The sequence below is a fragment of the Vanacampus margaritifer genome, chromosome 7 (genome assembly GCF_051991255.1).
Source record: "Vanacampus margaritifer isolate UIUO_Vmar chromosome 7, RoL_Vmar_1.0, whole genome shotgun sequence".
Taxonomy (NCBI): Eukaryota; Metazoa; Chordata; class Actinopteri; order Syngnathiformes; family Syngnathidae; genus Vanacampus; species Vanacampus margaritifer.
The window spans coordinates 1450950-1464825 of NC_135438.1; the positions used below are offsets into that span (position 1 = coordinate 1450950).

General features: G+C 42.8%; 1 protein-coding gene across 1 annotated transcript in view; it reads right to left on the reverse strand.

Annotated features, from left to right (window-relative positions):
* Window positions 1–13876, reverse strand: part of LOC144054758 (unconventional myosin-XV-like) — a 42522-nt gene extending 28646 nt beyond the window's left edge. Inside the window, 22 exon segments of the mRNA XM_077570026.1 lie at window positions 58–183; window positions 260–391; window positions 1392–1487; window positions 1564–1687; window positions 2619–2677; window positions 2739–2855; window positions 3592–3753; window positions 4067–4180; window positions 5567–5630; window positions 6501–6604; window positions 6680–6685; window positions 6801–6891; window positions 6984–7058; window positions 8281–8390; window positions 9734–9797; window positions 9869–9951; window positions 10039–10432; window positions 10518–10759; window positions 10851–11048; window positions 11160–11477; window positions 11560–11679; window positions 12176–13876. Of these exon segments, the coding sequence (XP_077426152.1) occupies window positions 58–183; window positions 260–391; window positions 1392–1487; window positions 1564–1687; window positions 2619–2677; window positions 2739–2855; window positions 3592–3753; window positions 4067–4180; window positions 5567–5630; window positions 6501–6604; window positions 6680–6685; window positions 6801–6891; window positions 6984–7058; window positions 8281–8390; window positions 9734–9797; window positions 9869–9951; window positions 10039–10432; window positions 10518–10759; window positions 10851–11048; window positions 11160–11477; window positions 11560–11679; window positions 12176–13876 (4500 nt within the window).

Here is a 13876-nt window from a genome sequence, read left to right on the forward strand (position 1 = left end):
CCAAGTAATGGCAGTAAACAAAGCGTTAGCCGAATTGCAGGCAATGAAAAAATTAACCTGGTAGGTGACTTTCCCGGCGTAGTGCTTGAGGGTGAACTCGGGCAGCGGCGTCTTTGGCTTGGCATACAGGGGGTCGTTGCCATGGTGATAATGGCACTTCTGCAGGAAGGTGTGGTCTGTGGCCTAATTGGCGCAAGAGCAGGTGGTCAGTGGTCATGAGGTCCATTTTCTTGGGGACATTTGGCAGCAAAACGGCTACCTGAGGGAACGCACACTGATCGTCAAGTATGCGTAGGATCCCGTGAGGCTTTGCGGCAATGAGGTCCAGGCAGGCCTGGTTGTGGCTGACGGCTCGCTGCTGCCACTCGATCTGCTCGCGCATGTACTCCTCCTAAAGACACAAGCTTTGCTATTACGGTCAACCCACGGACATTTGAGACTTTTTTTTTCCTCTGTATGAGATGTCTAAAATTCTTGGCTTGTTATTTTCACGCTGTCATTGAGAAAGCGTTGATGTGTATATCATAGCTTTGGAACCTAAAAATATCAATTACTACAGTGCTTTCCAATGAGCCACTTTGACTTGTTTTTATACATTTTCAAAAAAATCATATACAGTAAATGCTATTTATGAACTCATCGATTCACTTTTTTTTTTCTGCAGCATATTTGCGAGTTTTGTGCTTTTTCTGAAACTCCCTCAATTGCCATAATATGGTGACAAAATAGGAAATTAGTAATGGATGTCCAGGAAGTGATACATCTTGACTTTTCAAAGTCAACCTAAACAAGATTCTTTACAAAAATATCTTCTACACCCCTTCACTAGTCCAAACACAACATCCTAATTAATCTTGCATTTGTGGAATATGAATTAAGCAGAAAAATGAAATGTCCATAGATTATAGTCCAGTTTTTATTAAGTGAAGTTTGTCGTCTTCATTAGTCGAAAAAAAATGCATACTGATTTAGTCCCAGATATTGTTTATTAATGAGGGTTTTAGTCTAGTCTAGTTGTACGCTTCATCATTATTCGCAAATCTGTTGAAAACGCTGACAAAACGAGCTTGTTGCAACATGGCCCTGGTTGATCTCTTATACTCTGCTGCCACCTTCTGGCCGTTTTTGTAATTACTATCATTGCTTCACCAGTTCTTTGCAGTTCAGAGGTTGCATCAAAAACAAAAAAAATTATAAATACGTCTTTGGAACACTTGAAATAGAACTGATTTATACGTTTTGGGGAGCAAATGAGTTAATATAGACAATTATAAACATTTTCACGAGTGTGTTTTTTGTGTGTGCAATCTGTAGAAGTTCTTGGTATAGTGAAGTTTCACAGAAATAAGTATAAAAAAAGGTGACGTACAGAAAACAAAGTCTTCCCTGACCTGCTCCTGCTGGATGATGACTTTGTTAAAGAAGAACTGCAAAGTTTCGTTGGCGAAGTTGATGCACAGCTGCTCAAAACTGTTCAACTGCAGCTCCTACAGAGGTTTTATTAAAAGTGAGGGGGTGTCAACGCCAACCTTAGTTTGGACTAAAATAGGGTAAAAAGGGGACCTCAAATCCATAAATGTCCAATATGGAGATGGAGAGCGCCTCGTTGCGAGGGTACACCCGCCCGTTGACACGCTCCGTCAGCCAGTTGAAGAGCAGCGAGTAGAGGATCTTGGCAACGGCGTCTCTAGCAGACATGCACACACACACACAACAGGGTTGCTATGGAAACAGGAGAACCTGGTTCCCATGGAAACAAGAGGGCATCTGAAAAGATATGACCCCCCCCCCCCAACGTCTCCGAGCGCCCCCGAAACCCCCTTGCCTTTACATCCTCTGTCCTTACTTGGCTCCCACAAAGATGGGAAGAGAATATCAAAGAGGTCGCAATAATTCAATTCAATTCAATTATTATTTTTTTTTTTATAAGCTAATAGCAATTGAAGTTGATTTTGAAAAAAAACATGGATTATGGAATATGAATTAAGCAGCCAAATCCAGCCGTTTTTATCTATCTCAGGGGGCGGCCATTTTGCCACCTGCTGCCGACTGAAAACGACACGGGCTCAGCCTGCAAATGTCACATGACCAAACCCAAAAAGCAGGTGAGGCATGATTGGTCGTTTTCATGTCATTTTCAAGTAAAATGGCCGCCCTGCTACTTATTCCATATTCCACAAATATTAATCAGAATGCCATGTTTAGACTATGTTTAGACACATAGAACATAATGTAGGGAAATATTTTGACGTTCCCAATAACAATTTTTTTATGGAAGAGGATTAGGGTCAGTGAAGAGAAAAAAAAGTTTGACAGGATTCTCACTTGATTCTCAGAATTCCCACTTTATTTCAAATTTAGACGTTAAAATCAGCAAGTCAGCATTCTCACTTTGAAGTGAGAATTCTGAGAATAAAGTCAGAATCCTGCCAACCTTTTTTTATTTCTCTCTTCACTGGCCTTAATCCTCTTCCGTCATTTTTAAAATGACTTCATGTTAAAACAAAAAACAAAAATGGTTTAAGGGCGAAGGGCCATACTTCTTATTTTTGTGACCGTAAAACATCAGATCGTTGTAAATACAAAAAAAAAAAAAAAAAAAACGGACTTAAACTGACCTGGCATCCACGGCACTCTCCACTGTGAGCGGAGTGGAAATCTTTTCCCTGACTGTGTCCTGCAAACGGAACATCAAGCCTTGTTATGTAGTCGCGGCGCGGTCAGTGTGTAGCGCTCACCATAACTTTGAAGGTGACGCACTTCTGCAGGCCGTCGGCCGACACCTGCAACAGCTCGGCGACCACTCGGATCTCTTGCGTGCTCACCACCGACGACGCCTCATGACCACCTCCAGCCTGCAGGGGGCAGCATCAATCAGTGTCATCAACAAGTGTTTGGCGCGGCAGTGTGGGAGGGGGGGGGCGGGGGGTGGCGGCATCCATCTATCTATCTATCTATCTATCTATCTATCTATCTATCTATCTATCTATCCATCCATCTATCTATCTATCCGTCCATGCATGCATCCATCCATCCATCTATCTATCTATCTATCTATCTATCTATCTATCTATCTATCTATCTATCTATCTGTCTATCTGTCTATCTGTCTGTCTGTCTGTCTGTCTGTCTGTCTGTCTGTCTGTCTGTCTATCCATCTATCTATCACCATTAGATGGCACTAAATTGTCCCTTTAACTCTTTGACTGCCAAAAACATTAAATAACGTTTAGTAAAATCCTATGGAGGAGTGCCAAAGACATTAAAAGACGTTTGTTTCAAAACAGAGGTGCAACTAACCATTTTCTATTGTTGATTACTGAAAAACGGAATAAGGTAGAAACAAACTTTTTTTTTTCTGATGGAAGATGAGAGTCCAATCTTGTTTTGGCAGTATGTGTGTTTCCATAGTCCAAACACATAATTTTCTATGGACCTTGAAAGATCAGTCAAAATGCTTAAAATCGGCTGGCACCCACGGCATCCGTTTTCTGAAAACGTCTGGCAGTCAAAGAGTTAAGGACCAAAATGTGTCCCTAGCGCATAAGTTTGCCCCCGCCCTGGTTTGGCGTCAATGCGTGACGTGTTGACCTGGTGCGACTGGAAGTAGACGTTGCCGAGATGTAGGATGGAAGACAGGAGCCGGTAGATGCCCTTTTGCTCCTCGGCGCTGAATCGCAGGACGTCCATGGCGCTCATCAGGCGGCGGAAATCCTCGCCGTCGTCCTTGCCTTCGATTTTGCAGTCCCCTCCCTGCGCTCACAGACACACAAGCCTCTAAAAAAAAAAAAGTCCACAAATACTTGACTCACACTGGGTGCTCACTAAGGTAACTAAAAATGCGGCAGTCAGCCACGATGAAGGCGAGCATAGCAGGACGGCATTCATCATGTCAGTGCATTTACTTCAAACAGACTGAAAGGTTATACGAGCCACATTTACATTTGCGGCCATTAATCAACGTCTGAAGAATGAATGTCACCTTGGCACAGAGATGGCAAGTCATTTGTGAACCCAGAAACTGATTAGCTGCGCTCTCTGTGTGCGTGTGTGCATGCGTGCGCACCTGATTGAGATAGTAGTAGGTCTCAGCATCCTGCAGATGCAGCGAGCGCTTCTCATGCGGCGGAAGGCCCGCCAGCATCTCGTAGAAAATGTGGTAGTTTCTCTCGGATTTGGCCTGACCGATCCATGGCGAGAAAAAAAAAAAAAAAGAACACAAGATATAGGACATTTAAATGTTAAATACAAACAGTATGTGCTTCCTGTACTGTATTAGTGGACAACTGTCATTTCACTTTTTATGCTAAGCTGAATGCTAATTGAGTTTCATAATGCGTTTGCAGTTAAGGTCCCTTGTGCAAAGGTGCATGGACAAAATCATTATTTAAATTTTGTATTTAAAATAATGATGATAATAATAATAATTATATAATAATAATAATAATTATTATTATTTTTATTATTATACATTATTGTTGTTGTTATTATCAATATATAATACTAATTATTAGCATTATTAAAAAGTACTATTTAAAATCATTATTTAAATCTTGTTTTTAAGATAACAATAATAATAATACAATGATAATAATACACTATGTTGTTATTATTATTATTACAATGACACTAATTATTATTGTTATTATTTTTTTTGATATTATGATCTTAAATACAAAATATATATAATGATTTTAAAACAACACTATCCCTAGCCTGGGAGCCTTCACGTGGCTTCGGGCAGTCGGAGGGGCACACCCTGAACAATTGTAGTATTATCATTATAATAGTACTAATTATTATTATTATTATTATTATTGTTAATAATAATATGATTATCTTGAATACAAATTTAAATAATGATTTTTAAATAGTCATTTTAAATAATCACTAATTATAACTATCCTAGAAATTCAATGATTTAAAAAGAATGCATAGTAAAAAAAAAACAAATCCTAACCCAACAAATGAAATATAAAAATAAAAATAGTATACGCTCCAAATCCCACTGCAGCTAGGAAAGAAGCTAAGAAGCTAAACACTTGAAAAGCTAGAAAATTTGCAAATATTAAGTGGGCGTTTCCACAAATAACAGAGAACAGGTTCCAAATAAGTGAATTTTTGCAAATGCAGAACTGTGAATATGTGAGGGTCTACTGTAATAAAACAAAAAAAACGAATAAAAAAATATAAATCTTTTCAGGTCAGATAAAGTTGGGATGACATGCGCCAAGAAAAATAAAAATCAGACATCTGCATGGGAAAGGAGGACAGGTGCTTCGGAGTGATCTCAATTAGAACAGACATTGAGTAAGCAAGTGTGTGTGTGTGTGTGCGTGTGTGTGTGAGTGTGTGAGTGTGAGGTCATCTTAGTCCTGCAGACGACGGATGCTATTGATGGAGAGGTTTGATGGACATCAGGATTAAAGGGACGGAGCATCATGTTTGACACCTCACACTGACTTGACTGACTCGCGAATCTCCTCTTTCTCACACTCTGACTCACTTGTAAGAAGACGCCATTTGTGTGCGTGCGCCTGCGTGTGTTTGTGTGTGTCTAATTTACCTGAAAGACAATGCGAGACTTCTCCAACAGGTACTGAGACGTTATGGCACCGCTGATTACGCCCCTGGTTAATTAGGTTGGAGTGGACACGCACGCACACGCACACACACACGCACACACAAACAAAAACACAGTTGAGAGTTAAGTAACAAGCCGTGCATGTGTAATGTGTTTGTGTCTTCTTTGTCACAGGTCTACTCATCACCTAAGTGTGTTAATGTGACATGTTTCAAAGTTAGGAGCGTTCGATTCTCTGCATGTGAAGTATCGTTAACACGGAGGGCAATTATTCATCATCTCATGATTATATAAAAAAAAAACACACCACACCGTAAAGGTCATGTTTTCGTTAAAAAAAAAAAAACACACACACAAAAAAAACGTTAGCCTAATGGCGTAAATGCCAAACTCATTTTTAATTAATTCTATTTAGCAATGTGATTTCTAAAAATTGTGGGGTGTTTTCTCAATCATCCAGATCATCGGATTTTATTAAGCCAACTGGACCATTCTTGTTTTTTTTTATTTATTTTTTCACGTTTTCTGATAACATTCAAATGTAACTTATGTAACTTACTATGCTAATATGCTAAAAAAAAAAATATTCAAAATGGCTCTTGATACGGAAATGTAAAAGGGAATGAAAGAATGTAAAAAAAAAAAAAGAAGTGTAATTCTGGGGGAAAAAAATGGTAATTACAAGAATATGGAAAAATGTGGTCCAATTTTGAACATTTCTGCATTAATTCAGAAATTCTGTTGTGGGAAATGTGGGGGAAATTTTTTTAAGGTAAACATTTGGAAGATGCAATGGTTTCAATAATATTTGAGCATGTCAAGAAATTCAGCAGGATGAGTTTAATTGGGAAAATTCATCCCATGTCATTTTTGTGGAATTATGAGGAAAAGTACTCATATTTTTCCAATTACTCACTCCTCCATGCAGATCTGTGTGAACTTCCCAAAGCGTGATGAGTTGTCATTGCGCACCGTTTTGGCATTGCCAAAGGACTCCAATAGGGGCGTGGCTTCCAGGATCTAATGAATATGTAAATACGCATGACCTTGGCAACCTCCTACAGGCTGAGACAACAATGCACTTGAATGGCTTACCTCTATCTGACGAGACACGGTCAGGACAAAGGAAAGTGACAATTGAGTTAGCCTACATTTTTGCTTCTATGCGCAGTACATGGCTTCATTATGCAAAACCAAGCAAAAATGGCTGACGCACCTGTTGCGTCACATTGCGCTTGTGATGTATGGCTGTCAGGTAACGCAAGACCAGTTTGGTGGCTTCCGTCTTCCCAGACCCGCTTTCTCCACTGTAAGCAAATCATTCCAAAAAGGATAAATGATATCAGTTTAAAAAAAATGTGAATTAAGTTCTGGAACAAAAGGGATACAAACTTGGTACCTGATCACAATACACTGGTTGTCTTTGGCATCCATCATGTTGGTGTAGGAGAGATTAGCCAGGGCAAAAAGATGACTGCAACGCAGGCACACATCTTTTGTCATACAGTAGCTCAATGACTGTAGGTTAAAATATTCAATAACATATTACATTGATACCGCTAAGCTAGCAAAGCAGACCGTTTTACACTAGTCACCAAATTAGCAGGGTGGAGTTTTTATCATTAGCCACTAAGATAGCAGGATGGCCTGAACTACAGAAGAAGCAGTTAGCCACTTAGCTACAAAGGTGGATTCTTTCTACAATAGCCAGTAAACGATCAGAGTGGGCTCTTTACGTACAATGCAACACTAGCTATTATACGCGATAGCTGGAGTTTTTAGTAATATATTAAATTAGCTTCTAAAATAGCTTGGACTCTTATGTACAATATTATATTCTATTAGCTGGCCAGCAAGATGGACTTTTGAGTGAAGTCTTCCCAATGGACTAGATGAGTATAAATTACGTATGCGACATATTACATCGGCTGCTAAAAATAGTAGTGTGGATTAGTAATTCCAATAAAATATTTCAGTAGCTGTCTGCTGATAAGGTAGGACTTAACTAGAGTATTAACCTAGTGACTTGACTAGCAGGTTGAAGTTTTCAGTAATATATTATACTAGCAACTAATCTAGCAGGTTGGTCTTTGAAGTACAGTAATACGCTTTAAAAAAATGTAGACACTGAGCTAAAGATGGGAAAAATTGCTACAAAATGAGCTAAAATTCATATCGGGCGGTTAACGTATGCGCGCGCAGCGTGTCTTGGAAAAAGGTGCTTGATGTGTGATTTTTGTCTTTCCTTTTCCCATTCATTTCAATTGGACTTTTTTTTGGGGGAGTTTTTTGGGAATAGCGTCGCTATGGTAACCTCGGAATTCTTAGAAAAATAATGCCGCAGCAAGTCAGATCGAGCCGCATCGTTTGATACCTCATTTGTGCCGGTGCGATCTACGGCACGGGCCGCATTTTTGCGGAAAATAATAAACCCTTTTTCTAGGATAGTAATATGTGCCTGCTTGCTTTGCTCAGCAGTCCCATAATAACTAAAACAGCAGTGCAGACTCTTAGGTACAATACAGTATAGCCACAAATATAGAATTGGGGAATTTGAAGTATAGTATTACACTAGTTGCTAGTGAGGTGGAGTTTTTAGAAACACGTTACATTATCCTTAAACAACATTTGGAGAAAACATATAGCACACAAAAGTGTCAGAGTGTTGGGCGCGCATAGCAAAATTGGGGTCTTACGGAGGGTTGTCGCCCAGGCCGTGACCCTCATACTGCAGGACCATGTCTGTGCCGTAAATGTTGAGCAGCTTGTAGGGGTTGACGGAGACCAGGATGCTGCCGATGTACGTCTTTTGGAAGAGAAAAATCAAAGTGTTTTGTATTAGGATGTGCACATGTTGAGGTATTAACTCTTTGACTGCCAGACGTTTTCAGAAACGGGACGTCGCCAGTGCCAGACGATTTAAGCATTTTGACTGATCTTTCAAGGTCCACAGAAAATGTTGTGTTTGGACTATGGAAACACACATACTACCAAATGAAAGATTGAACTCTCATCTTTCATAAGAAAAAAAAAGTTTGTTTCTACCTTATTCCGTTCTTCAGTAATCAACAATAGAAAATGGTTACTTTCACCGAAATTCTCTGTTTTGAAACAAAAAGCGGAGAAAAGGAGCTTTTTGTGAAACGATGTTATTTCATGCACTCTAGTGAATTCTACACTTCTTGTTGTCCATGAATGATGCCACAAACACCTAAATAGTGCTTTACTTCTGTAAAACGCTTTCACCAACATTGAAAAAGTGTTTTTAGTTTGCAAAATAAGTTTATTTCCATTCAACAGTGTAACAATTTGACAAAACAATTTCGCAAACTATTTACAAATGTGTGCAACTGTGGTTCTACTTACAATTATGTGGATGTTTCAAATACAGTTTTTCTTTTTATAACGCTCTCCTGCGTGCAAGGAGAGGGAGCAGGATTCGCACAACAGATTAGTTTCACTTTCGCTTTGTCCGTTTCGCGTGCAGACGTTACACTTTCTTGACAGCCTTTTTTTCCGGGGAATAAATAGCAAGTAGCAGACTGTACACACTCCTCCGATGAATATGCATTGGACTCGGGGCACTCTTCGTCGTCCGATTGAACGTCCGCCTGCGCGTTGTGCTCCGTGTTTTCCGGTGTCAGCATCGCTAGCCCGTGAACCTTTATGGCGTCGTCATAGCCGCCGCGTCAGCGCTTCCAACTTCGGCGTCAACCTCGGAGTCACCATCATCATCATCATCGATGATGATCATCGTCGTCATCAATGTGCTCTTTATCGTTGGTCGATGTCTTTGAAAAAAACGGCTCGACCGTGAGCTGCTTGCAAGCGGCCGCCATTATGGCTTCTTCAGCCAATGTCCCCTCAACACTCTAGCCCCGCCTCACGTCTTCTACTGACGCCCACCCAATCTTGTCAAAAGAGAGTCATCGCTGCCCTCTAGGGGCCAAAAATAGTCATTAGGCACAACAGACTTGCTGGAAACTTTCACCACAGATGCGGAAGGGTTCCCTCTACCCGTTTCAAATTTTTTTTTTAAAAAATGGGTGGACGTCTTTTAACGTCTTTGGCGCCCCTCCGTAGGTTTTTGCAGAACGTCATTTAACGTCTTTGGCAGTAAAAGAGTTAAATGCACATGGGGACACTTACGTAAATCAGATCCTGGTCGTACCGTTTCTTGAGGTTCATCAGGACGGTGGTCTCATTCAGTTCACTGAAATTACACAGGTAAGATCTTGACAATGCCATCAACGTGCACCCAGATATTAGACTTGTGGAGCTTACGGCAGCTGCGTCAAATCCTCCATGCCCTCAGCCCAGCGCTTCACCCTGTGACTGGTTGTCGGCATGCTTAGGATGGAGTAGATCTAAAAAATAATGATGCGTAGTTAGCCTGAAAGATTTAGTCTTCAATGGTCCAGAATTGAGATGATTCTCTGTGAAATACTTATTACCTTGTCATACCAGCTCTGACCAGGAACCCTCTCTCGGACAGGAGTCCAGTCTGGATCCTGAAGCTCTCCATTCTCAACACTGGGCATGGGTAAATAGCCATCCAACACACCAGTTTCTCTATACATGGACCACTTGGCCAGATGCTGGACTGTGCCGTGGGGTAAAACTCTTTCAGCGGCCCACACGTCCTCCCCTGTTTCACCACCACCTCTGACATTCCGAGCCCAGTGGCCTGAGTGCGGCCCATAGGGTGGGACTGCAGCGTAGCGATTATCCTCGCCGTAGAGTGCTGCTGGGGGCCTGTACGAAGCGTAGCGAAGCTGCTGGTTTTGGATGGCGTTGGCAAGGCTGGGATTGTGAAAGCGTCTTGTCAGGAAGGAGCCGTCCGGCAGCCTGTGGGACAAATGTGACTTAAGTTATAACTTTCAGAACTATATCACATGCCATGATTTACGTCTGTGGTTTCATTCTTCCTGACCTGTAACGGATGCCATGCAGTTCATTGTTCTTCAGGGCAGAGGAGAGGTTCGGACTGTCGGGTTTTGGTGCCCCCGTGAACACTGAGTTTTGAGGGAGGTGAAAGCGATTGGTAGAACGGAGGTCCATGTTCTTCCTTAGAGCAGCGGTGAGGTTTGGAGGCGCAGGCGGCTGACCAGGGATGACCAGGGAACCATCAGGTAGTTGATATGAAGCAGTCCGAATGTCTTGATTGGCAAGAGCCTACCAGGCGGTAAAAGCAAGAAAGCATTTGACTAAACTATACACCACCTGCAAAATTTTGAAAACAAACAGAGTTACTAGGATTATGTACTTTGGACAAGTCGGGAGTGAGCGGTTTGCGCGGATCGATGATGATGGTTCCGTCAGGCAGGGTGTATGTTACACCCTTAAGGTAGGGGTTATGAAGGGCAGCAGTCAGGGTGGGACTCTTTGGTTTTCTTGGGTCGAGAATCATGGTTCCATCGGGGAGGGTGAGGCTTGCTCCCTTCAAGGCCGGGTTATTGAGAGCCTGTTACGGAGAAGGTTGACAAATAGTTTCAGATAAGGTAAGGATACACCACTAAGGGAGACAAACTATTTGTTTACATTGGTGCATTGCAATGAGGGGTTGATATCAAACCTTCAACAAGTCTGGCGGGATGGGCGTATTGGGGTCTCGAACTCCCTCTGGCAGGTTAAAAGAGGCATTCCTGAGGGCAGGGTTCTGAAGGGCATTGGCAAGACTTGGAGAGACGGGCTTCCGTGGGTCGATGATGATCGTGCCGTCGGGTAGCGTGTAAGATGCCGATTTCAGGTAAGGGTTCTGAAGTGCTGCTGTAAGGTTGGGGGATTTTGGTTTTTTGGGGTCAATGACGATGGTACCATCAGGCAGTGAGTAGGAAGCTTCACGTAAAGCGGGGTTCTTTAGGGCCTTAGCGAGGTCTGGGGAAACAGATTGCTGTATGCGAAGAGACGTATTAACGCTTGTCAAAGGCAGAAACAATGTGTATTTAAATCATGATTCATAAATCATACATTACTTGGTTTCTAGGGTCTATAATTGTGCCATCAGGTAGAGTGTACGTAGCAGTCTTGAGATCCTGGTTCTGAAGCGCTCTAGCAAGGTTAGGAGACATCGGTTTCTGAGGGATTCGTGAGTCCTGCATAGTGCAGAATGGAAAGGGACATTCTACTTGGTGAGAACCACACAAAAATGCTTAAACGGGCTGTCCCCCAAAAATATTTAGTATTAAAAGTATTCTTTCTTTGATTGTCAATCACGCATATATTTTATCCACATGTGCCACAGAAGATAACAATGTTTCATAATTCCAAAAGAAATGTTCTGTAATGTTGTAAAATCCATTGGTTCATGTTACAAATTATGTTTGAAAAATGGTAGAAACCAGTTTAAATATTTTTGAATGTCTAGGAATAAGCAGACTAGAACTAAGGGGAGAAGAATAATGTTTTCTTTTATGTCACTAAATCATCTTAGATTTTATGTTATTTTTGTAAGTAATTTAACTGATTAGACTTGTCTTTATCAATAAACACCTAAATAAAAATGTTACATATAAGTCATGGCCAGTCAAAGAGGAAGTATATATCTTTGGGACACCCTGTATATAGAGAAAAGCGGCTTTTAATACCCACCCTGATAACTGATCCATCAGGCAAAATGTATGAGGCTCCTCGGATTTGTTGGTTTTGCAAAGCTTGGGCGAGCTGCGGTGAGGAACGTGGTTCCACATAAGGTGACATTAAAGTTCCATCTGGCAGCCGATATGATGCCTGCATCAGCTGTGGATTGTGTATGGCACTCGCCAGCATTGGTGAAGAAGGTGGCGGTGGTCCGTAGGGGGATCGGCTGAGTTGCAAAGGAGTCTGATAGGATGCGTGACGGAGGTTTGCGTTCTGCTGCAGTGCGCTATGGAGCTTGGGGCTGACAGGCGCGTAAGGGTTTTGGCGCTGCATTATTGGGGATCTTAAAGATGCCATGCCCTGAAAGTCGGCACGGTTCTGCAAAGCATCATACAGCAGCGGTGCTGGGCCAGGCTCAGATATGTAATCATACCCGGTAACATATGTCTGTCCATATGGCGAGTGGAGCTGTGGCGTGGGATAGGCAGTCATACCTCTGAGTGCTTGACTATGTCTCATGGCTCCAGAAAGCCGTGGAGGTAAAGGCCCAGGCTGACCGTATGGGGACTGAGGTCTTTGAAGGGGAGAAACATAGGAGGCATCTCGCAGTGCCTGGTTTTGCAGCGCTCTGGAGACCATTGGGGAAGTAGGGGGCAGGGGCTGCTCATAAGGAGATAACGGCCTTGGTAGAGGAGAAGCATAGGATGCATCTCTCAGCGGCTGGTTTTGCAGCGCTCTAGACAGCATCGGGGAGGAAGGGGCCATGGGCTGCTCATAAGGAGATAGTGGCCTTGGTAGAGGAGAAGCATAGGATATGTCTCTTACTGCCTGGTTTTGCAGGGCTCTAGACACCATGGGAGAGGAAAGGGCCATGGGCTGCTCATAAGGAGATAGTGGTCTCTGCAGAGGTGAAATGTAGGATGCGTCTCTTACCGCTTGATTCTGCAGTGCTCCGGCCAAAAGCGGAGAAGAAGGGGCCATGGGCTGCTCATAAGGGGATAGTGGTCTCTGCAGAGGTGAAATGTAGGATGCGTCTCTTACCGCTTGATTCTGCAGTGCTCCGGCCAAAAGCGGAGAGGAAGGGATCACGGGTGACCCGCCGGGGGCCAAAAGGGAAAGGTAGGAGGCATCTTGAAGTGCTTGGTTTTGTATTGCAGCTGAGAGCAAAGGGGATGATGGAGGATACGGTTCTGCATATTGAGCAGCCATTCTGTCCATGTCCACCATTGGGACGGCTTGAGGGCCAAAAGGGGAAGATAAAGAAGCATGTCTGATAGATTGATTTTGTAAAGCGCTAGACAGCATCGGTGAAGCAGGTGTAGCAACTGGATCGGTGAAAGGATCCACGTATGGGGCCGAGCCATACAGCTCCGGAGGAAGCAAGAGGGGGGTGGACATATGAGAATGTCGAGGAGAAAGGCGAGGAGATGCAGGATGCGAAATTTGCTTGAGCGAGGGCGAAGCAGGAGGCCTCCTCCTTAAGGAATTTTGGGCCACAAGTGGACGCCCACGGGCCACAAGACGCGGTGGAAAACGACCAGATTCGCGCCTCACAAGGGGAGCACGGTGAATCATGTGAGGTGACTGAAAAGGAGAAGACTGATGAGAAGAGTCTATCGTAAGAACAGATGATCTATTGCTTCTTATAGAGGCGGCACGGAATGGACGCACATTCTGGGTGGGTGGGGGTACTGGACGCCCTCTAAGACCCAT